The sequence below is a fragment of the Elaeis guineensis genome, chromosome 13 (genome assembly GCF_000442705.2).
Source record: "Elaeis guineensis isolate ETL-2024a chromosome 13, EG11, whole genome shotgun sequence".
NCBI classification, from domain to species: Eukaryota; Viridiplantae; Streptophyta; class Magnoliopsida; order Arecales; family Arecaceae; genus Elaeis; species Elaeis guineensis.
Window position 1 is genome coordinate 70,335,162 of NC_026005.2, and position 25,572 is coordinate 70,360,733.

Genomic DNA, 25,572 nt, shown 5'->3' on the forward strand with positions numbered 1-25,572 from the left:
CTTTCTCTTTTTGTATGATCTTCCTTGGCATGCGGGCAAGTGCAATGCTGGAACACCCCCACAGAGTCCATTATTTCCTTCGACTGAAACTCGAGTTGCATTTTCGAAGACCCCCTTTACAGGCACTTCTCCTTCGAGATGATTAAAAGACAAGTTCAAATTTTCCAATATATTCAAGTCTTCGAGAAAAGCTGGAATAGGACCTGTTAAATTGTTGTGTGAGAGATGTAGTACTTGAAGGGCCTTTATGTTGCTCAAGGTTTGAGGAATTATCCCTTGGAATAAATTGTTGTCCAAATATAACTCCTCCAACATCTCACAGTCACCAAAAGTGCTGGGAATATTGCCAGACAGCCTGTTCCAAGAAATATCAAGAATTGCTAGATGATTCAAACTTCCGACCTCTAGAGGAAGAGATCCAACCAATGAATTAGAAGATAAACCAAAATAAATGGATAGGGAAGAAAGGGTTACGATCTCTTTGGGTATGGTTCCACTAAGATGATTGTTAGAGAGGTCCAATAATGATAGGTGTTGAAGGTTTCCCAGGCTTGAGGTATGGGGCCTTGCAGGTCATTCTGATGCAAGAAAAATTTATTCAATAGAGTGAGATTGCCTAGAGAGAATGGAATCTGCCCTGTAAACCTGTTCATATGCAAGCCGAGGATCTCTAGCCTTGAAAGCATCCCGATACTTTCTGGAATAGTACCGGTGAGATGGTTATCCTCCACACCGAGCACATTCAGGTTGGCCAGGTTTCCAATTCCATGGGGAATTCTCCCCGAGATTTGGTTTCTTCCCATAAACAAGTATTGGAGATGTGAAGAGAGGTTGACTACTGAGTTGGGTAACATGCCTCCTAGCATATTTTTATCCAGTGCCAGCACCTCTAATTGACTGCAGTTGACCAAGGAGTCGATGAATTCCCACTCCCTGGCATTCTTTGCCTCGAGCTGATTATTTTCTAGATTTAAATATTGTAAGCTTGCTAATCTTCCAAGTTCCGACGGCACCCTTCCACTAAAGTTGTTTTGTGACATTTCAATGTAATAAAGTCCCGAGGCATTTGCTAGTGTAGGAGGAATGGGTCCATCAAATTGGTTACCAGCGAAAAAAAGGCCCTCAAGATTAGGTAGGGTGGCGCCAATGTCTGGTGGAATGCTCCCTTGCAAATAATTAAGTGCCGCCATGAACTCAATCAATGATGACATGTTGTAAAGCCGGCCGGGGATTGTACCTGTCAGATTATTGACAGACACTTGCAGATATTCTAGGCTTGTAAGTTGGCTAATCTCCTCCGGAATGCTGCCATGCAGATGATTGATATAGAGTTGGAGTATTGTGAGCGATGACAGGTTACCGATTGAAGGTGGAATGAATCCAGTAAGGCTGTTGTTGAAAAGATCCAGCTCACCAAGCTTTGTAAGGGAGGCAATGTCCACTGGAATCTTTCCCTTAAGCTGGTTGCTCGACAAATCAAGTATTAGTAGCTCAAAGCAGTAGGTCAGGTTCCCAGGGATTACCCCTTGGAATGAATTGAAACTCAGGTTGAGATGTTGCAGCCGGCGCAAACGGCCCAACTCCGGTGTAATCTCGCCGATGAAACCATTGTTTCCGAGGTCGAGTCGATGAAGGAAGGTGAGGTTTCCAATGGAGGGAGAGAGAGAGCCCTCCAATCCGCAAGAGCTGAGGTTCAAGGCGACGACCCTCTGCTGGTGCTTCCTGCTGCATGCGACGCCCACCCAACTGCAGAAATGGATGGTGTCGTTCCAGGAGGCTAGAGCTTTCGACGGATCATGAATTATTTGATGTTTGAAGGCAAGCAGTGATAGATAGTCGGTCTTGTTTCCGAATGGAATAGCTCCCCTGGCATCAACCCCGGATGGCACCAACAAGCATGAGGAGACCAGAGGAAGAAGAAGATCAACCCCATGTTTAGTATGAGTGGAAGTTCCATGCTCTCTTGTGGAACAGAAATTGTGCAGCCGTGCTTCACAAATATTGTTTACGAGGTAGGGAGAGCTGTCCTGGTGAAGACTAAACAGGTCAACATTCTTCGAACCAAGTTAGCTGTCGCCCATCCTTCAATGGTGCCAAACGTGGATGGCAGGTTGAGAGACGGATGACTCCCTTCTCGATTTGATCCCGTTCATTCCTTGGTCGGGATGAGAGATGGATGACTCGCGCCTCTTCCGTGCTAAACACGGAAAACGTATCCAAGAAGGCTGGTTGAGAGATGGAAGATCGCGTGCCATCTCCCTTACCATACTCTACGGTGCAAAAACACGCATCCTTTGGGGCTTGAAACCGGTTCATTCACTGATCTTTCCACACCATAACCTGTAGCTCACTTGGTTAGTAAATGCGTCTGCATTTTTGAATTGATTGAGCGATAATTGTCACTGCATTCTTCTGTCAAGAACTTGTTTGGTTCACGAGAAGCATAGGGGAGAAAAAAAAAATTCTTGAGAGCTGAAGAGAAAGTCTTTTATTTGGTTGAAATTTTAGAAAAAGAAAAATAAAAAAAAAAATTCGTGAAAAAATATTTTTTATATTTTATAGAGAGTAAAAATCTATGAGGAAGCCGAATTTTAAAATTTTTTATAAAAAAAATTAATTATTATTTTTTTCAAAAATATCTTTTTAAAATTTAAAACTAAGATTTTGCAAAATATCAATGATGATTATGATGAAATACTAAATATAATATTAATACTATCCTAAATTTATGTAAATATAATATAATATTTTTATTAATATTAATATAGTAATTATATTAATATATTAATATTTATATTAATATAATATTAATAAGTATTAATATAATTTTAATATTTTAGATTATATTTTGATTTAAGATTTTAGAAGAGCGCAATTGAGCCTAATTAAGACCACTCTGAAGAGCGAAGGTGGAGTTAACCCAATTTATCCACACGTCAGGAAGTTTCTAGCTCCAGGTGGCTCTAGCATATCCAATATTGTCAAAAGCTTTTTCAAAGCTATTTTAAAGAAGGTACCTTCAAAACTTTGACCTTTTCAAATGCGATGCGATAGCATGAGTTGATATGATGTTTTCCATGATATTGGCCTTCCTAATTGGTCTCACATGGCTTAATCAAGAAACCTAATAGTTAACAAATTTAATAGCTAATCTTTTTCAAGAGTCCAAATCATAGTCTTGAATTGGTCCTTGTATAGATTAAGTTGAGCATAAATTGTAAACAATCTAAATGAATTTTGCGCATTATGAATAGATCTGATCACAGGCTAGGTGGCCTTCCCTGCCTAGCCTGAAATTTAGTTGGTTTGGGCACTAAAAACAGGTTGTTCATGTTATCTTACCTAAATTTCTATAATTGGGTTCATTAGTGGATAGCTGCACAATACCTTGAATGCATGGCTAATTGGTCAGAACAGAAGGCGCTGAAGATTAGGAAGAGTGATGCCAGTGTCCGGTGGAATGCTCCCTTGCAGATCACTGGACTCCACGGTGAACGTAATCAATGATGACATGTTGTCTAGCTGGCCAGGGATTGTACCTGTGAGATTATTAACAGACACTCGAAGATAGTCTAGGCTTGTAAGCTGACTAATCTCCTCCGGAATGCTACCATGGAGATGAATTAAATGAAGTTGGAGTTCTGTGAGCAATGATAGGTTACCGATTGATGGTGGACTGGATCCAGTAAGGCTGTTGTTGCCGAGATTCAGCTCACCAAGCTTTGTAAAGGAGGCAATGTCCACTGGAATGCTGCCTTTAGGCTGGTTGCTTGACAAGTCGAGAGCTAGTAGCCCAAAACAGTAAGTTAAGTTCATATAGGAATTCCCCCTTGGAATGAATTGAAACTCAAGTTGAGATATTTCACGCAGCGCAAACGGCCTATCTCCGGTGGGATCTTGCTGGAACAGTATTATGACATCCTTTCTTAAAAATTATGCTTCCGTTTAGTATTTTCTGCAATAGATGCCATAAATTTTATGAAAGGGTGCCATAATGTTGAAGAATGATATTTTTATCATACAAAATTTTTAAATGAAAAAATCGATCTACTGACGTTAAATATGTATTAAAAAGTGATGGTTATGTGGATCAATCAGACAAGATGGTGTGCCCATCTTTTACACCGCATGCAATGCACAGAATTTCTTTGAAATGCATGTGTAGCGTGTGAGCTGGGCCCTCCTTATCATTGGGTGACAGAAAGTTTCCACTTTTACACAATCTGAGAGGAGAAGAAAGACCGTGGCTTCCTTCTCAACTTGATCCTGTTCATTTCTTGGAGAAAGGAGACCTGCCTAGCAATTTTGGATCAGTTCAATCTTCTAGGCAGTAAAAGTATGTAGTTAGGATGGCTGAGCCTATCCATACTCTTAGAGAGAGTGGCCAGTGATCCATTTTTCTGTCTAATGAATAGAGTTAGGTTTCCTGACTCGCCGAGATTGTTTTTGTTAGAGCAGAACCTTTTTTTAGAAGTTTCATGGTAAAATAGGGGTTCAGCTATCCAAGTGATATTAACTTAAGACAAAATATAATACCTTTTCAAACTAAAGCAAAGTTTAGCTCGAGATTGTTTGATTAAGTGGCACATAATATTTACACACTTCAACTAGTGATAAATGGTTGGTCATTCTGGATGCTTCAAAAGTGCAATACTACAAAGGATTTTGGATCTCCACATCTATCTCAAGATTTTGACATCAATTCATTTGTTCAATTAAAGAATGCCATTTGAAGAGTGAAACAGAAAAGAACATCGAATCCGCTTAACCAATGACCACAAACAGTGAAAGAGCTTTCTTCCCTTGCTTTGATAACCATGCGTCATAGATTTCAGCCAACAGTAATGTCTCAATGCTGCGCTTTTCGCAGATAAGCATACTGTACGAACACTACCAGAATCCTCTCATAAGTTGTACAAAAATTTGTGCTCATTTTTCTGATCATTGATTTCTACAATGATTGGCTTGCAGCTATCAAACTCGTAGAATCTTTGGCCAAGAAAGGTAATTTTTTTGCTGTCAGACATTTTATCAAGTTCACAAGTCTTGATTATATGGGTCTGAATCGACTGATAATTAATTTTTTATGTAAATTTTATCTTCTGAATAATTCATTTTTGAGCACTTGTGTGATAGCCATCTGCATCAATTCAAAAATAGATGCCGCTCGCCTAATTTAACAGGCTACCTGCGTAACAATCTCAAGATTATTTTGTAATTTTTTTTATCAATAATGAGGCAGACTGTCTTTCAGTACATATTAGTGATGGACTCAGTGAAGCAGCACAAGGAAAGATCATCACATTAAGATACAAATTTCATCACATCTTGTGCACAAAAATTGAAATATCAGAATTTGAAATAGTTCACAGTTTTGCAATGCATGCACGCATAAGAGAAACCAGGCACTGATTAGATATAGAGCACCAGTTACCTGTTGGTTCCCTTACCAAAAATGTGCAATCAATAAGAAATAGCAACAATCTATACTTGGTTGAAAACCACAGGCAAAGAAATTCAGTACAGAAGAAGGCACTGATTCCAACAAGGAAAAATCTGAACCACATACATTGATGCATTGAAAGTGCAAAGAAGACCTTATTTATCTTCAATTTTCAATGAAACAATAGACATTAAACCTATGACAGTAACGTACAGTATCCTATCCTGCCTCAACCTTTTCTGCTACAAAATCGAAAGGACAGTCAATTTGCGTTCAATGGAAATTCCAGCATGGTTGCTCCGTTTTGATCCAACAGTTGTTTTCTCAAGGGGTTCATATCCCACAGACATGCTATTCTAATTCTATTAGGCTATAACCAGGAATTTTTCTCAACCCTTTTTCTCTAGCTATGGTTCTCAAGTTTGCAGCTTCACTCCACTTGCCAGCCTGAGCATATACATTTGAAACCAGTGAATACGTGCCTGAGTTCATGGGCTCTAGGTCTAGGAGGTGACTTCCAATAACCTCCCCAAGTTTTGTGTTTCTATGAATTCTGCAAGCAGCAAGTAGAGCACACCAGGCACTAGCCTTATCTCTTAAAGGAGAGCACTTCACAAAGTTGTATGCCTCTTCGAGTTGACCTGCTCGGCCCAGTAAATCAACCATGCAACCATAGTGCTCTTCCTGTGGAGTAATGGAATGCTCACAACTGATGGAATTGAAGACACGCCAACCCGCTTCAACAAGCCCAGCATGGCTGCAAGCTGAAAGCACTGAAGTGAATGTTAACTCATCTGGCTTCAGATTTTCCTTCTGCATTTGATTAAACAGCTCAAGCACCTCTTTGCAGTACCCATGCATCCCATATGCTGTGATCATTGTGTTCCATGAGGTCAGTCCTCTTTCTGTCATATTATTGAATACAGCTTCTGAAGTATCTAGCCTTCCACACTTCGCATACGCATTTATTATTGAATTCATGGTGGCAGTATCTTTTTCCAAACAAGTTCTGTAGATGTACCCGTGGATTTCCTTCACTGGTTCTAAACACCCAAGCTGTGGAAGTGCTTGAAGCAGGGTTGTAATAGTCACTGTATCAGGCTTCTCTCCTGTTTGTCGCATTAGCTGAAACAGTGCTAGAGCTTCATCTGCATGACCATAATTTACATAGCCCATCATCAATGCCGTCCACGAAACCAAGTCTTTCTTCGCTATTGAGTTGAAAGTTGTCCTTGCAATGTCAATGCGTCCACATTTTGCATACATGTGTAGAATCTGATTAGAAACATCCACATCTGTTTGGAGACAATACCTGACCACAAAACCATGGATCCATTTGCCACTTCTTATGTCTGCTAGATTGGCAAATGTTGACAGCATACTCAGCACAGTTGCAGCGTTTGGTCTGACACCTGCTTTAACCATTTCACCAAACAAAATGGTAGCCTCATTGATCATATGATTTTGTAGATAACCAGAAATCATTACATTATATAAGATCTCATCCCTCATAATTAGCTGATCAAACAATTCCCTGGCTCTAGTGGTTTTATTACATTTTGAATACATTTCAATAAGAGCAGTAGTCAAAACTATATCAAGAGGAATATCTCTTCTGATTAAGTAACCATGGATTCTCGTGGCAAAGTGCACATAATTCAAATCAGAACAAGCCGAAAGCACATTTGCTAAGGTGATTGAATCAGGGGATATGTTCCCTTCTTGTTGCATGAGTGAGAAATTTTTCAGAGCCTCAGAATTCTGCCCATGATGAATGAGTCCAGCAATCAAGGCATTCCATGAAGCAACACTTCTTCTTTCCATTTGCCTCAACACAGAAGCTGCAGCAGTCCTAGCGCCACATCTAGCATACATATCTACAAGACTGGTCTGGAAAAGTTCATCTGAATGACCAATTTCTCTCCTTAAGGCATAACAATGAACTGATCGACCTTCTTTGAGTGCTTCAGACTTCCCCACCGCCTGGAGTAAGCTCACCAGTGTCACCCGGTTAGCATCCAATCCTTCTCTCTGCATATCACTAGCTATTTCAAATGCCTTAAATGACTGGAAATCAGACAATTGTGCATGCCCTGTAATCATTGCTGTATAAGCAACGACATCCTTATCTAAGATTTCTTCAAATGCTTGCCGAGCATCCTCCATACATTGAAAGCTAAAGTACAATCCCACAAGAGAAGAACCAACAAATTTGTCTCCATTTAGACCAAACTTGAAAGCATCCACATGAATTCCTCTTCCAAATTCTACATTCCCAAACTCAATACAACTCTTCAAACCAAATGTAATAGCTGAACTGTCAATACCAATCCCTTGAGACTTTAAATTTAAATATAAACAAAGAACCTCCTCGAAATAACTAGCTCTAAAATACCCAACGATGGCAGAATTCCAAAGAGAAAGGTTTCTGTTAATGATCTTTCGAAATACCCATTGGGATTCAGGTAAACCACCAAAGCTAGCATACAAATTCAACAGCTTGGACCCCAGATATATGTTATCTCCAAATCCATGAGCTAAAATGCGGGCATGTAGCTTTCGAAGAGATCTGATGTCTGAACATGAACACAAACAAGAAGCAAACCTCTCTGCAGTACAGAGTTCTTGAAATGCCAATTCCTCTTCATGAAATCCAGATGCTTTCCTTGGATGGAATCTACTGGGCACCAAAGGAAGTATTTTTCTTGTTGATAATCGAAAACCAGCAGGGAAAAAGGCCATCCTTTATCCCTTTACCAATTAAAATAGACTTCTTTCATCTAAATTCTGTGCTGCAAAAATTTTCCCGCAGACATAAACACGATTTCTCAACAACCATATCAAATTCTAGCTTCTCTAACTGGACTCTGGTTTTGTCAACAAGGATTTATGCATAGTTTCTCAGACAAATTTCGGAAGACAACATAGAAAGAAAGGCATCAACTATCAATTGTTTGCCCCAAAAGGAGAAAACTTTTAATTAAAAGCGAGAAACTGGAAGCCTGAAAATTGTAAAAACCCTAATTTTATCCGATTATTGCGACAAGGAAATCCAAGCTTTCCAATAGATCGAAGAACTCGAAATATTCGGAGAAACCACGATAAGAGAATCAAAGGGGAGCCTCCATTCCCTTAATTCCCTTGATCCCCTTCCCCTCCCTCGCCTTATCGAAGGCGACGCCGACGGCACGCGGGGGCGATGCCGGGAGCCAGGACGAGAAGCATCGGTGGCGGAGGTCCTCGGCGGTGGCAGGGTACTCGACCTCCGAGCCCTCGTCGAAGTTGAGGGCGTAGCTGAGGGGATCGTACCTGACGTCCGACGAATCGTGGCGGCGGTGGTGCTTTGCGGCCGCGTGGGACGAGATGAAGGCGTGGCACTTCCCGCGGAGTTCCGGTAGCTCGTGCACCTTGGAGCGGACCCACGTGGAGGAGGAGTGGAGCAGAGACGCCCCCGACCGCTCGCCGACGACGCCAGGGGAGTCCGGCGCCACACCGTCGTCGCCAGTGGCTCCAAAGCAGGCGGTGAGGCAGATCGAGGAGTGGTGGTGCTTCGGCTTCGGACGCGGTGGAGGCGGAGGGCTGGAGAAGCGGTGGTCGTAGTCCATCCTGCCTCTATTAGAATGCCAGGGGAATCAAGAAAAATATAATAAAAATTGAATATTATATTCTATTTCTAATTTACAAAAAAATATTGTTTGAATATTTTTTTAAAAAATAAAATTATGACCTCAACCGACCATAACAAATTTGTGCTATCCCAAGCAAGGATCAAATGTCCGATTTGAAAACCCCCCATTTCCTTTCGCCGGGCAACCCCGAATTTTAAGTTTGTTATAGAATTTTATGACAATAAATATGGCAAGTTTTATTATTTATTCATTTTAATTTTTTTGGCCACCCTTCTATATTTTCTCATTATTTGTATCCAAGTAGATTTTGGGAAAGGATCCACTTAATAATCTATTTTGTAATGAAAGTTCATGTTACTTGATTGTGTAGAACGAGATATATATATATATAAATATAAAAATATATATATATATTATATATATATATATATTTGATCTTACAAAGAGATTGGTACTGTATTTAAAAAAAAATAGATTGGTAGGAATATATATATATATACTTGCCCTAATATATATTTGTATCCTACAAAGAGATTGGTACTGTACTTAAAAAAAAAAAAAAAAAGATAGATTGGTAGGAATATACAAGCTTGTATGTTAGAGGCTTGATTTTCAATATAATAATTGACAAGGATGATATGCCGCCTAGAGTAGAATTTTGTATTTTTATTCTCTTATTTCATCTCTAATTATATCCGATTCTTTTAATCTCTTTCTTTATTATTTTTCTTCTATTCTCTTTCTTCTTTTATTGTCTTCGTTCATTCTCATCATCTATTTTTATTTCTCTCATTTTCAACATCCGGCTCATCTCATCATCATTCTTGTTATCTAGAGATCCTTACCGATATCTTAGCATTTAGATATTGAGATAAGACCACTTTTCTATTCACTCATGCTTTTTTTAGATCTTTTTTCTCCATAAGCTATTTTTCTAATCAATCTTTTGTTTATCGTACTCAAAGTTTCATCTCTCTAATTTTTTCTTCATTTTTGCAACTCTCTCTCTCTCTCTCCCCCTACCTATGATGCAGCAAAAAAGAAAAGAGTGGTCTGATCGATAAGATTATATCTCGTGTAACACCCCGGCCCAAAATCAGCCACAGCCCAAACCAAAAAAAAAAAAAAAGAAAGAAACAGGGGAGAAGACTCCCGAAGGGAGTCTTCTTCCTCCGTTCAACGGCTCCCAATCGGAGTCGGAGACAAGGTCCCTCTGGCTCTATTTAAGGATGAGATCCCTCCTCTCTCCTTTCCATCGAAAATCCTAAGCTCAATCGGCGGCAATCGTCAGAAAATCCACCGCGGAAGACCGTCCCTGTGCCGTCCAATTTCTCGCCCGAAAAGTTTCGCCGGTGATGGAGGTAAGCCTCCTCCCCTTCCTCTCTTCCTCCCCTTCCTTCCCGTGCCGATGTGCATGCTCGCCGGCGACCGGAGTTGCCGAATTTTGTTGCGGAAGAAATCTTTCTTTTTACCATTTTCCGTCGTTGGTGGTCACCGCCGACCATCGGTTTGGCCGCCTCTTGCCGCCGGATCACCTCTCCTTTGGCCGCCGACCATCCCCGCACCGACTGTGCCGTCGGTCGGCCAACCAATGAGGGGATCAAAGATCCCCTGTTACGGTCAAAAACAAGCCTGCGGGAAGAAAAGAAAAGAAGAAGGAAGAAGAAGAAGGAAAAGACAAAGAAAAAGAAAAGAAGAAGGAAAAGAAAAGAAAAAAAAAGAAAAGGAAAAAGAGAAAATAAAAAATAAAAGAAGAAGAAGAAGAAGAAGAAGAAGAGAGAGAATTTTTCTCTCCCTCCTTTCTCTCTCTTTCCTCTCTCCTCTCTCTACCTTCTCTCTCTATAATTTCTCTCTCTAGTTTCTCTCTCTAGATTCTCTCTCTAGACTTTTTTCTCTCTCTTTATGAATTTTATTTCTCTAGTGTCTTTCTCTCTTTGATTTCATCACGGATCCTAAGATAAAATTGAGATGAAAATAAGATGATCTGAGGTTGCTCCGAAATTCGTGCGGTAGATCTGATCCCAGTCCGATCCTATTCGAAATTTGTAACACTTAGTTCATATTGAGTCACCTTGATAGGACCTCTGATGATCTCGACCATGATTGCCTCATCGAAAGGATACGAAGATTCTCTCTCCACTTTCTCTCTCTACTTTCTCTCTCTAGAATTTTCTCTCTCTTCATGGATTTTCTCTCTCTAAAAGTCTTATGGATCAGTGGAGGATCTAGATAATTAGATAAATCCTAATTTTGATTAATCCTAAGAGAGGTCCTCGATCTGTGTTATTAGGATCGATTATCGGTAATTTTCTCTATATATGATTTTTATATTTGATCAGGGTCATGAAGAGATACGATTGTCTGCATAAGATATCGAGTGGAATATCTTATTAGAGAAATTTATAAATCAAAGAAGAACATTGATTTCTGTGCTTGGATCAGTCACCGGTAAAGGTAAGAATCTCTGTACATGATCATCATTATATATGTTATTTTACCGTTGGTTTTATCTCCTTGATTTTGCATCGTTGGATTTGAGATCGATGAATTTGTTATATCTGAGATATTGTTATTTATTTATGTGATTTTGAGCATGAGTATGCTATATCAATACATATGTATCAGCGATTGATGGCATGATTATGTGTATGACATATTTATTTCACTGCAAAAGATGAATTGATTAATGAAGTTAAATATCATAATTTCATGAAAATGAAAAGAAAGAGAAATATGGTTTGGACTGGCCTTGTCATGTGGAATAGCCTGCCAGGAGCTTATGCCTGGGACAGCCCCCACATGCTTATATGTGGAAGAATATGATCCGAGAAAGATCATGAAAAATCTGATCCGAGAAAGATCATGAATGATTTAATCCGAGAAAGATCATGGCCACTTTGATCCGAGAAAGATCATGAATATTTCGATCCGAGGAAGATCACAGAAATCGATCCGAATAAAAGATCGTCGCATGATCCTGGTAGTCCAAAGCCAAAGCCAAAGCCAAAGCTAAAGCTAAAGCCAAAAAAAAAGATTAAAAATGATGTGATAATAGAAGAAAATAGAAAGATAAGACATGAAATAATCGTTGAATAAAATTGTTTCACTTATTTAACATATGATGATGCATCTCTTTTGATAAAACAGATAATCTATAAATGCTTGCAGTATTCTGGACAGTGAACATCGACTTTTATGTGATATTGCCTATCATTATTTTCAGATTATATTATTATATTGGTGTGATATGGAAATTCTTACTGGGCTGTAAAGCTCACACCCCTTCATTTTCTTTTCTTCTCAGAGTTACAGGATGCTTATGGTTAGCTATGGCCTGGATTTATGGGTGAGCAGAAGGATAGATAAAAGTGTCATAGTATCTGATCAGAGAATTGAAGAAATTTAAATTGTAATTATGCAAGATTTTATGAATTATTATTGAAATTAAATATTATGGTTGTTAAGATTGTAATGATTTAATTTGGCCTTGTATATTCTTTAGGGTTTGCTCTAAGGAGTGTGCGGCCATCACGTATCCGACCCGGGTGTTGGGTTCGGGACGTGACAGAATGGTATCAGAGCTCAGGTTATGATCATTAAGGATTATAATATAAGTGATTTAAATATTACAGAGTAATAACAGAGCTTAGGTTATGATCATTGGAGATTATGATATAAGTGATTCGGATTTGATAAAATGATATTAGAGCTTAAGTTTAAGTCACTAGGGATTGTCATATAAGTGATATCAAAACTTTGGGATTATAATCAATAGAGTATGATTGATAATATCCGAGTTTAAGATTTTGATCATTAAAGGTATGATAGAATGATATTAGAGTTTAGGTTATGATCACTAGAAAATATGATTTAAGTGGTATTTAAGCTTAAGATTATAATTATTTGAAATTATGACTTTAGTGATATTTAAACTTAGGTTATGATCATGAGGAACATGATAGATATAAAAGAGAAGATTCAATATTTAGATTTCGAATCAATAGATATTAAGATGAAATTTATGTATAAGTGGCATATGATATCTATAATAGAATTGATGAGTTATATCTTAGATTTCAATTAGTAAGGTTGACCTAAGTATGAAAAGAGTTGATCCTTGGAATGAAGTGGGAGGTATTGATAAGTTATGTTGAGTATACTAGATGATTTGGAATGTAAAACTTATATGATTGAAGATCATGATAACTTTTCTGATTTTGATGTTAATTATCTGAGCATTACAAATTTTAAATTTATTAGAAGGAAGTTAGGATATGGTCTAAGAAGAAATTTCATCATATGAGAGAAAAATATTTTTGAGTATTGAACCTACAAGAGGATCATATATGAAACTCAATTTTAAATGAAAAATATACTTGAATTTTATTATGAGAATATGAGATACATATCTTGGTGAAATTTTTGGTTACTCAAAATATCATATTCTGAATATGATTCCTTGATCTTTCAAGTTGCATTGAATTTCAAGTCAATAGTTTATTTTTCTAAGTGGATCAAAAGTATTTTGATATTGTTGTTAAATTAAAGAAAAAAATTTATTTTATCAAAGTATGATATACAGGTTATGATGAAATCCTTAATAATTCGTATTACTATCTTTGGATTAGATTTTTTTTTTTAAATTTTTTTTGTGATTATTGAAGATGGTGAAGTGTATTAATTATTCAAGTCAAAGTTTAGATATATTTTTTAAATTGAACTAAGACATCTTGCTAGTGTTAAATTTTGAATGACTTATACAAGGGACAAGATTTTCTATGGATTTATCAATTAATATTAAGGGTTGTGATGAAGAGAGCTCTATAAGAAATAATCAAGTTGATTCTACTTAAGGATGTTGGCTTGAGTTCTTTTAGTTGTCAAGTTAGAATTAATTCTTTTAAAAAGGAAGATTGATTTAGAAATTATCTAAATGATTGTAAGGTAAATTTAAGATTAACTCCAATTAATTCTAGACATGTCGGATTTTTGAAGAGTGATGAAACTTATGCAATGATTTCAAACATAAAAAGTGGATCAAGATTTAATTTTTATATGCTATACCCGAAGGTAGTAAAGATAAAGAAACTTAAAATTTTGCCCTAAGTCTTATATGAAATTTGAAAGTTGGATCTATCTTGGATTGATCTAACATATAAGGATATTTTATCTTTGATAGACTTATATAATTTGATAAATTAAGGTCAGAGTGCGCAGCAAAAGCATGGTGGGTTAAATTGATTAGAAATATTAATTCTTTAATTCTGAAGATATTATGAAATACATTAGTTGTTAATAAAGAATGATTTTTAATATGATCATAGTCGGATAATTTTTGTTAGTAGGTTACTTCATTGTAGATAATGCCAAGAAATCATAGATATCTCAAGTTTATTAACAGCTTGATAGTTCTATTATCAGTTCAAACTTAGAATGTCCTGACATAGATCTCATATTTTTTTTAAAATTTAATATTGTTACTCGAACTGATATACAAGATTGAGATTTTTCTTAAGATGAGAGTTTACATATAAAATTTATTGGAAGATCAAGTGAAGAAAGAAATCGATGATTGTAAAGAATGCCTGATGTTTGATTTTTATTTATTTTCTATCAAAGGTAGTCTGAGATAATTATGAATTTTGAGTGAAATGTATTAGACAAATAATAGTGGTATATTAATACAAGTCTAAAATATTATAGTTCTTCAAAAAAGTTGAGAAATCAATAAGAAGGGATGAGTTTGAGATTTCAAATAATTTTGTTATAACAAGATCATGAGAAATAAATAATATATAATACATTATTGTAAGCTTGAGAATGACATGAAGAATGTATACTTTGAAATATATCTCAAACAACATAATTTAATTTCGAGGACGAAATTATTTGAAGGGGAGGAGAATGTAACACTCCGGCCCAAAATCAGCCACAGCCCAAACCAAAAAAAAAAAAAGAAAGAAACAGGGGAGAAGACTCCCGAAGGGAGTCTTCTTCCTCCGTTCAACGACTCCCAATCGAAGTCGGAGACAAGGTCCCTCTGGCTCTATTTAAGGAGGAGATCCCTCCTCTCTCCTTTCCATCGAAAATCCTAAGCTCAATCGGCGGCAATCGCCAGAAAATCCACCGCGGAAGACCGTCCCTGTGCCGTCCAATTTCTCGCCGGAAAAGCTTCGCCGGCGATGGAGGTAAGCCTCCTCCCCTTCCTCTCTTCCTCCCCTTCCTTCCCGTGCCGATGTGCATGCTCGCCGGCAACCGGAGTCGCCGGATTTTGTTGCGGAAGAAATCTTTCTTTTTGCCATTTTCCGTCGCCGGTGGTCACCGCCGACCACGGTTTGGCCGTCTCTTACGTCGGATCACCTCTCCTTTGGCCGCCGACCATCCCCGCACCGGCTGTGCCGTCGGCCGGCCAACCAATGAGGGGATCAAAGATCCCTTGTTACGGTCAAAAACAAGCCTGCGGGAAGAAAAGAAAAGAAGAAGGAAGAAGAAGAAGGAAAAGAAAAAGAAAAAGAAAAGAAGAAGGAAAAGAAAAGAAAAAAAAGAAAAGGAAAAAGAGAAAATAAAAAATAAAAAGAAGAAGAAGAAGAAGAGAGAGAATTTTCCTCTCCCTTCTTTCTCTCTCTTTCCTCTCTCCTCTCTCTACCTTCTCTCTTTATAATTTCTCTCTCTAGTTTCTCTCTCTAGATTCTCTCTCTAGACTTTTTTCTCTCTCTTTATGAATTTTATTTCTCTAGTGTCTTTCTCTCTTTGATTTCATCATGGATCCTAGGATAAAATTGAGATGAAAATAAGATGATCTGAGGTTGCTCCGAAATTCGTACGGTAGATCTGATCCCAATCCGATCCTATTCAAAATTTGTAACACTTGGTTCATATTGAGTCACCTTGATAGGACCTCTGATGATCTCGACCATAATTGCCTCATCGAAAGGATACGAAGATTCTCTCTCCACTTTCTCTCTCTACTTTCTCTCTCTAGAATTTTCTCTCTCTTCATGGATTTTCTCTCTCTAAAAGTCTTATGGATCAGTGGAGGATCTAGATAATTAGATAAATCTTAATTTTGATTAATCCTAAGCGAGGTCCTCGATCTGTGTTATTAGGATCGATTATCGGTAATTTTCTCTATATATGATTTTTATATTTGATCAGGGTCATGAAGAGATACGATTGTCTGCATAAGATATCGAGTGGAATATCTTATTAGAGAAATTTATAAATCAAAGAAGAACATTGATTTCTGTGCTTGGATCAGTCACCGGTAAAGGTAAGAATCTCTGTACATGATCATCATTATATATGTTATTTTACCGTTGGTTTTATCTCCTTGATTTTGCATCGTTGGATTTGAGATCGATGAATTTGTTATATCTGAGACATTGTTATTTATTTATGTGATTTTGAGCATGAGTATGCTATATCAATACATATGTATCAGCGATTGATGGCATGATTATGTGTATGACATATTTATTTCACTGCAAAAGATGAATTGATTAATGAAGTTAAATATCATAATTTCATGAAAATGAAAAGAAAGAGAAATATGGTTTGGACTGGCCTTGTCATGTGGAATAGCCTGCCAGGAGCTTATGCCTGGGACAGCCCCCACAGGCTTATATGTGGAAGAATATGATCCGAGAAAGATCATGAAGAATCTGATCTGAGAAAGATCATGAATGATTTATCCGAGAAAGATCATGGCCACTTTGATCCGAGAAAGATCATGAATATTTCGATTCGAGGAAGATCACAGAAATCGATCCGAATAAAAGATCGTCGCATGATCCTGGTAGTCCAAAGCCAAAGCCAAAGCCAAAGCTAAAGCTAAAGCCAAAAAGAAAGGATTAAAAATGATGTGATAATAGAAGAAAATAGAAAGATAAGACATGAAATAATCGTTGAATAAAATTGTTTCACTTATTTAACATATGATGATGCATCTCTTTTGATAAAACAGATAATCTATAAATATTTGCAGTATTCTGGACAGTGAACATCGACTTTTATGTGATATTACCTATCATTATTTTCAGATTATATTATTATATTGGTGTGATATGGAAATTCTTACTGGGCTGTAAAGCTCACACCCCTTCATTTTCTTTTCTTCTCAGAGTTACAGGATGCTTATGGTTGGCTATGGCCTGGATTTATGGGTGAGCAGAAGGATAGATAAAAGTGTCATAGTATCTGATCAGAGAATTGAAGAAATTTAAATTGTAATTATGCAAGGTTTTATGAATTATTATTGAAATTAAATATTATAGTTGTTAAGATTGTAATGATTTAATTTGGCCTTGCATATTCTTTAGGGTTTGCTCTAAGGAGTGTGCGGCCATCACGTATCCGACCCGGGTGTTGGGTTCGGGACGTGACATCTCGAAAATTAACATGCAAGTAGAAATATATTGGATTGAAAAATACTTTGTTGGGTGAAGAAAATTCTATGGAATAACTATTATTAATATGTCTAAAGTTTGCCCCATATAATATGTTAGATGCATATACATATATAAGATATGACCCCCAATCCTAATTCAGATATTAAATCCAACATAGAATTATACTCGAAATAGAGCTTAATAATAAGAAAATATGTTAGAATTGTTCTACTATAAATATGAATATTTAGTTAAAAATTAATATTATCTTAATAAAAAAATTATAAAAAAATTGATAAAATCCTCTGAATCTCGTGAGCAAGCAAGCAAGAAAATAAGATGTAAATAAATTAAATATTTATTCATTGAAGTCTTTATTGTAAATTTGTTAGTTCTAATATAGCCCAATAGATCATAACACTAGTTAGTTACACCTTGTGCTGCAAGGATACTTTATGCCGCTCTGATATAAATATATAAAAAATTTAAAAAATAAAATGTCATGAAGTGCTCAAATCATAATCAAAATCGATCTACAGCACCTCCTGAGAATGGGCAACAATAAACAAAGTCATCCAATTCACAGGCCCATCACCTCCAGATAAATATATCTTGCAGTAAATGCAATACCGTCCCGTGCCAGACGCCAACCGCCCACGAGAGGGGTGAGAGCCGGTCCCACTACCCCTTGGATATTTCTTCATGGGGACTCACCAATGTCTCACATTTGGGAATCCAGTTGCTGAAAAATTTACTTGCACTTTTGGGTGATGAGACCATGGGAGAATGATGCCAGTATTCCTTTACATATTCCAAATTGATGCATAATTCTTCTTCTTTTGAAAAAAAGAAAATTGGGTTCACTTCTGGGTGACGAGACCATGGAATCATCTGTCAAGGACCCAAGGTATGTGCCTTTTTCCTCTGCGAAACATCACAAACCTCGCCATCTATTGAAGTTGGAGGGTACGTGACTAGCCAAGGCCAAGCATTGACCCTAAGGCTCCAGATAAACTGCTACTTTACGGTTATACTCTTGTTCTCTACTACAATGACTAACATCGACTATCGTAATTGTCGGATATCTTTCCTTCCTAAAAAAACTCAGATTCAGGGGTTTGTTCAGGGCCAATTGAACCGAACCAGAGTGTTCATCTTAATGAGAGATGTAGGGGTCGATGTTCCAGATCGGTATGGGACGATTTCGAGCAGCCCGGATGTCTGGCCCAAGAATTTGTAGCTATCCTAATTCAGAAGAGCCGATTAGGAACACAGCTACCAAATGAACAAGCCATTCCTAAGCAAACCATTTGGCTCGTAAGTTGGTTCAATCGAGGCACATTCAGATTAGTAAAAAAGCTGAATTAGAGCTAGATCTGGATTCAGATTAGTAAAAGAGCTGAATTAGAGCTAGATTTGGCTCACCAAAGCTCAACTCAAGAAATAAAGCTGAATTAGAGATGGATAAAGATATCTATCATTACATTAAGGGCGTGTTTGATTCAGGAGAAGGATTATTAGAACCATAACAGAGCCCCCAGTGATGTGTACAGTCCAAAGAGCCCCACGTCTGCCGGGCTGTCCAAAGAGCCAAAGTCAGTCGAGGCGGACTTCGACTCCTACCTGGGGTGCCATTGCTGTGGATAAGGACTCGATCCGTCACGTGAGGTATTATCCACTTTGGTCCATGGGCCTCATGATTTTGCCCTTTAAAAAATACCTCACGTGGGAAGAATTTTTTCCTTCCTTATCAGCGCGAGTTCCTCTTGATTCACAATCGATGTGGGACTATTGGTGCCTCTACATTATTAGAACCACAACAACTCCCATTCTGATCATTTGGTTGGAGAGAATTCTATTCTTATTTTGATTTTAAGAAAGAATAAAAATGCTCCAATCCCTTAAAATTCAATCCCTATTTTTCTCTGGAATTCAAATTCTGTTCCAATTCTGATTCCGATTACAAACCGGATATATTGGGGATATACCATTCTAACTCCTATCCCAATCCATTCCAACTGTGATCGCAAACCATATGCACCCTAATTGTTAATATAAAAAAGAAATTTAGTTTATATAAGCTTGTAGATTATATAGTGTAGGATTAGTTTATAAAAGCAAGTGCATCATTGTAATGTAAAACAAGATTTTCTGATTAAAAATTTTCTGAACGAAAACAATAAGCCACATCAAAATTCAGTAAGGTTCCAGATCACTAAGCATCCCCTGCACATACAGGGCGGCTGAAGGGTAAGGCCACCGAAGCCCTTGCCTTAGGCCCCCGCCCCCAGGAGGCCCCCGCCTCCATCTCCGACGTCCTGGTCCGCCTGAGCCACCCTCCAGCCTCCGGCGCTCCGCGGCTCCGCCTCCATGTCTCCGCGGACCGCGGCTCCGCCTCCGGCCGACGGCCCCGCCTCGACGAGATCCACCAGCGCCTCCCTCCTCGAGCCTCCGTCCGCTCGATCCGCGCCCACCGCGACGCCCTCGCTGCCGTCGGCGCCATATCGACCGCCGTCAGCCCCGCTGCCGCCGTTCTCAAGGTGTTTGACGCAATGACGCCGTCCACGGCCTCGAGCGGCTGCTGCGGCCCCTCCTCTCCGACCCCGACGCCGACCTCCCCGGCTCCCCGGCTACCTCTCCGTCCTCAAGCGCCTCGAGGAGGCTCTCCGCTTCTTCTCCGACGGCGACAACTGCGGCCTCGCCCTCCAGTGGCTCGATGACATCGTCCGGTCAACCGTCCAGGACAACCACCGGTAAGTTTCTTCTTTTTTTTTATTTTTCGGCACTCCCCCTCCGCCCCGCTTGGTGCGCCGGGCCGGCGGCCAGCGGGCCGCCGGTCTGCCTTCGTTTCTCGAAAGCCAGAGCCCGGAAGAACCGAAGAAGGCCCCTCTCTGGCGGCGGTCCACCCCCCGACCTCCACCGGTAAGTTTCTTCATTTTTTTTTGTTTTTCGACACTCCCCCTCCACCCCGATTGTGCGCCGGGCCGGCGGCCCGCCGGTCCGCTTTCGTTTCTCGAAAGTCGGAGCCGGAAGAAGGCCCTCTCTGATCCGCCTTCATTTTTAGCTTAGCTCAAAGATGTTGAGCCGCCCTGTGCACATATAAAAGTTACTAATGAAAAACTTAAGAAAAGAAATGCTCCATGGCCAGGTTAGTGCCATAGTATTTTTATAATAAAAAATATGAATAGAATATGAAAACTTACCTGGTTCCTAAACGCTGCTTCATGTTCAAGCATTGTTCTCTTCAACATTTCTTTAACATATTCTGAATATTCATTCACTGGCCTCACCTTGAAACCATTGTACAGCTGCCCACTAAAAATTTTATCTTCATGATAAAGAGATCAACTACTGTCTGAGTCCTTGTTTAAATTTGTCATTGGGCAGTATCCTGGAATGTAGCTTTTACACTGCACTTTTGTTCATCTAGTGACAAAATTAGAGCATCCTTCTTCATACCGCTTCTGGATACTCATCAAGGTAATTTAGATTCAAAACTATATATTTTTCCTCATGAAAGGGCTCATAAGCTATGACCACCTCTCCATCTGTCTCATTGATTCCATTAATTCTTTCACTATTGTTTACTATGACCCACCTTTTATAATATCGGATAACAATGTTCTAGTAGACTAGTGGGTCGTCCTACTAAGCACATAATAATTGTATCATTGGGGTTGTGGGGGCGATAGTATGATTATTATACACCATACAGATAAAAACATTATAGTCTAGCTGAAGGAACTCTATGTTGATGTTAAATGCTGATATTGGATATAAAGTTCTCTTCCCGAAACTTCCATTTATATGGAAAAACATAAATGCAGAGATACACACAACTGTAGTGTTCATTACCAATTCTTCGTAGCCACAATCACGCAATAGACAACAGACTCACAACTCAAGTCTCATGGAAGTTTAACACTAGGAAATAGGTTTTGAAGACTAAAAATTATAGCTTGACAATTATTAGAGATAAGATACTACAACAGACTTTACTTCCACATAAGCTTCAGGGGGTCTTCTAATGAACTCTAGTTCCAAAGTAGGCATCTCTGATTGTATGCATGGTGGTTGCAACAGCACTCATGTTCAATCTTTCTCTTGCTAATTTATGTGAGCAAGCAAGACCAATTTTGGCAATAGATACTAAGCATTCATGAGTTTTACTCTCTTCCTCTGCAAGCGACATTAGGGGATCCACGATCCTGATGATTCTATCAGGAAAAGCTATCTCGACAAACTTCGAAGGCTTAGGCCATCTTTGAATATGTCATCAATAGGTCTCTTTCCAGTAAGCATCTCTAAAAGAAGGATTCCATAGCTATAAACATCACCAGAAGTGGATACCTGACCACCTGTGCCATATTCTGCAATCCATATATTTAAATGCTTGAGCAAAATGTATCAATTCAACAATTATCTTCAACATTAAAATTTTTCAAAAAAAAAAAAAAAAAAGAAAAAAAAAAGTTCGGCATGGACATTTTAAATTGAACAACTATGAGCCAAGAAGATAAAGATGAAAATAGAATCTTACCTGGAGCTATATATCCAAGGGATCCTCTTATCCGGATTGAGCTACTCTTATCTGTTAAGGAGCTAGATGTAGTTTTAAACATAAACCTTGCTAGACCAAAGTCCCCCACATGAGCAACCATCTCATTATCAAGCAGTATATTACCAGGCTTTAGATCACAATGAACAATACATGGCCGACAATTGTTATGAAGATAGTCTATTGCCTCAGCCACATCGATAGCTATGTTTAACCTTTGAAGCAGGCTTAGTCTTTTTGAATGATGATGTTGATCTAACTCTGGATGTAACCATTTCTCTAAACTTCCATTTGGAATGAACTCAAATACCAGAGCTTTGAAATCATTGCCTCTGAAATCAACCATCGAGCAAGAAGTCATGATCTTGATAAGATTACGATGCCGAGTGTTTCTTAGCACCTCACATTCAGCTAGAAAGCTCCTCGAAGCTCCTCGATATTGAAGGTTGAAAACCTTCACTGCAACAATAGCTTGCTGAGGACCTATGATGCCTTTGTAGACTGAACTATACCCTCCTCTACCGATGAGATTAGTGGAAGAGAATCCATCGGTTGCTCTCACCAGTTCAATGTAAGAAACTCTGGGGAATTGGTCCTCCAATGGAGTTACAACGGGAGCATTATTTTTTTTCGACTTTTGCTTATATCGAAGGATGAAAAGGGAGAATAGAAAGCTCACACACAAGACTGCTCCAGCAACGGGAATCACTATTTTCAATAGTAGAGGCCACTTTCTCTTTTTGTATGATCTTCCTGGGCATGTGGGCAAGTGCAATTCTGGAACACCCCCACAAAGTCTATTATTTCCTTCGACTGAAACTCGAGTTGCATTTTTGAAGACCCCTTTTACCGGCACTTCTCCTTCAAGATGATTGAAAGACAACTTCAAATTTTCCAATAGATTCAAGTCTTTGAGAAATGCTGGAATAGGACCTGTTAAATTGTTGTGTGAGAGATGTAGTACTTGAAGGGCCTTTATGTTGCTCAAGGTTTGAGGAATTATCCCTTGGAATAAATTGTTGTCCAAATATAACTCCTCCAACATCTCACAGTCACCAAAAGTGCTGGGAATATTGCCAGACAGCCTGTTCCAAGAAATATCAAGAATTGCTAGATGATTCAAACTTCCGACCTCTAGAGGAAGAGATCCAACCAATGAATTAGAAGATAAACCCAAATAAATGGATAGGGAAGAAAGGGTTGCGATCTCTTTGGGTATGGTTCCACTAAGATGATTGTTAGAGAGGTCCAAGGCTAATAGGTGTTGAAGGTTTCCAAGGCTTGGAGGTATGGGGCCTTGCAGGTAATTCTGACGCAAAAAGAGTTTAGTCAATAGAGTGAGATTGCCTAGGGAGAATGGAATCTGCCCTGTAAACCTGTTCTCATGCATGCCAAGCCACTCTAGCCTTGAAAGCATCCCGATACTTTCTGGAATAGTACCGGTGAGATGGTTTTCTTTCAAAACGAGCGTATTCAGGTTGGCCAGGTTTCCAATATCATGGGGAATTCTCCCTGAGATTTGGTTGCTTCCCATAATCAATTCTCGGAGATGTGAAGAGAGGTTGACTACTGAGTTGGGGAACATGCCTCCTAGCATATTTTTTTGCAATGACAGCCTCTCTAATTGGCTGCAGTTGACCAAGGAGTCGATGAATGCCCACTCCCTGGCATTCTTTGCCTCGAGCTGATTATTTTCTAGATTTAAATATTGTAAGCTTGCTAATCTTCCAAGTTCCGACGGCACCCTTCCACTAAAGTTGTTACTTGACATGCCAATGTGATAAAGTCCCGAGGCATTAGCTAGTGTAGGAGGAATGGGTCCATCAAATTGGCTGAAATCCAATAGGAGGACTTGAAGATTCGAAAGGGTGACGCCAATGTCTGGTGGAATGCTCCCTTGCAGATCATTAACCGACACTCCAAAGTAAGTCAATGATGACAGGTTGTAAAGCCGGCCAGGGATTGTACCTTTGAGATTATTGACAGACAATTGAAGATATTCTAGGCTTGTAAGCTGGCTAATCTCCTCCGGAATGCTACCATGCAGATGATTGACATAGAGTTGGAGTACTATGAGCGATGACAGATTACCGATTGAAGGTGGAATGAATCCAGTAAGGCTGTTGTTGCGAAGTTGCAGTTGACGAAGCTTCGTAAGGGAGGCAATGTCCACCGGAATCTTGCCCTTAAGCTGGTTGCTCGACAAGTCAAGATATAGAAGCTCAAAGCAGTAAGTCAGGTTCACAGGGATTACCCCTTGGAATGAATTGAAACTCAAGTTGAGATATTGCAGCCGGCGCAAACGGCCAAACTCCGGTGGGATCTTGCTGATGAAACCATTGTCTCCGAGGTCGAGCCGGTGAAGGAAGGTGAGGTTTCCAATGGAGGGAGAGAGAGAGCCCTCCAATCCGCAAGAGCTGAGGTTCAAGGCGACGACCCTCTGCTGGTGCTTCCTGCTGCATGTGACGCCCTCCCAATTGCAGAAATGGATGGTGTTGTTCCACGAGCCTAGAGCTTTCGACGGATCATGTATTGTTTGATGTTTGAAAGCAAGCAGTGATAGATAGTCGGTCTCGTTTCCGAACGGCATAGCTCCTGTGGCGTCAACACCAGATGGCACCAAAAAGCATGAGGAGGACCAGAGGAAGAACAAGATCGACCCCGTATTCAGCATCTGCTTAGGTGCCATACTTTCCCGTGGAGGAGAAACCATGCAGCCCTGTTTAAGAAGGCCGGTTCAGAGATGGAAGACCGAGGTCCATCTCCTGTGGTGCAAGAACAGTTCTCCTTTGGGGGCTTGATTAGAGAGCGTAGACTGATCTTTCACCATTCGCCCCTGCATTACCTGCAGCTTGCTTGGTCATCAAAGGCGGCTGCGTTTATCAATTGATTGATTGATAACTGTTACCTTCTTCCACAATAAATGTGATCACCTGATCGGGGAAAAAAAAAAAAAAAAGGCCACACGACTCTCAAAGCGGCCAAAACCAAATAATAAAAAAAAGGAAACAGAAAAGAAAAAGAAATGATGAAGAAGTCTCCCGCTTCTTCCACCGATTCCGTCGGAAAGGAATCGAATTTGGGGAGGATTCGACCTCCCCTCCGTTCTATAAAATCCCCCATCCCCGTCTCATGATCCTTCACCGAGATCATCAAGTTTTTCCTCTCCCGATTTTCGTTGGATTCCTAGACCCGTGCTCGCCGGAAATTCGAGGCGAAGACGCCGCCGGAAATTCGAGCTGAAGATGCCGCCGGAGCTCGAGGTAAGCCCCTCTCTTCTTCCTCTCCCTCTTCCCTTTCTCCTCATGGCCCCAATCCTCGCCACCGGCCACCAGCTTTGCTGGAAAATCAAGAAAAAAAAAGAATCCCCTGTTTTTTCTTTGGCCCTTTCCATGATTTTTTCTCCGCCGTTCGGCCCTCGCCGCCGGCCATCCACTGCTGCCCGCCGTCGGGAGCCGCTGCCGGACCTCCGACCGTGCCGCCGCACCTCGCCAGAGCCCGAGCCACCAGCCCCAACAATGTCCCTCTGTTCGGCCAAGAAAAGGAAGAAGAAAG

General features: G+C 39.5%; 3 protein-coding genes across 3 annotated transcripts; all 3 read right to left on the bottom strand.

Annotated features, from left to right (window-relative positions):
* Nucleotides 1-5,474: 5,474 nt before the first annotated feature.
* On the bottom strand, nt 5,475-8,185 carry LOC105056023 (pentatricopeptide repeat-containing protein At4g21300). The gene has a single exon (XM_010938086.4). The coding sequence runs from the start codon at nt 8,183-8,185 to the stop codon at nt 5,795-5,797; it is 2,391 nt and encodes a 796-aa protein (XP_010936388.1). The 3' UTR covers nt 5,475-5,794.
* LOC105056022 (uncharacterized) lies at nt 5,579-9,065 on the bottom strand. Its single transcript, XM_073247899.1, has one exon. It carries the CDS (start codon nt 9,046-9,048, stop codon nt 8,554-8,556), a length of 495 nt encoding a protein of 164 aa, XP_073104000.1. The 5' UTR covers nt 9,049-9,065; the 3' UTR covers nt 5,579-8,553.
* A 12,204-nt stretch (nt 9,066-21,269) lies between these two features.
* Nucleotides 21,270-24,888, bottom strand: LOC105056035 (LRR receptor-like serine/threonine-protein kinase EFR). The gene is made up of 2 exons (XM_019854470.3): nt 22,000-24,888; nt 21,270-21,829 (listed from the first exon to the last, which is right to left on the bottom strand). Exons 1-2 carry the CDS (start codon nt 24,728-24,730, stop codon nt 21,690-21,692), a joined length of 2,871 nt encoding a protein of 956 aa, XP_019710029.3. The 5' UTR covers nt 24,731-24,888; the 3' UTR covers nt 21,270-21,689.
* Nucleotides 24,889-25,572: the final 684 nt, after the last annotated feature.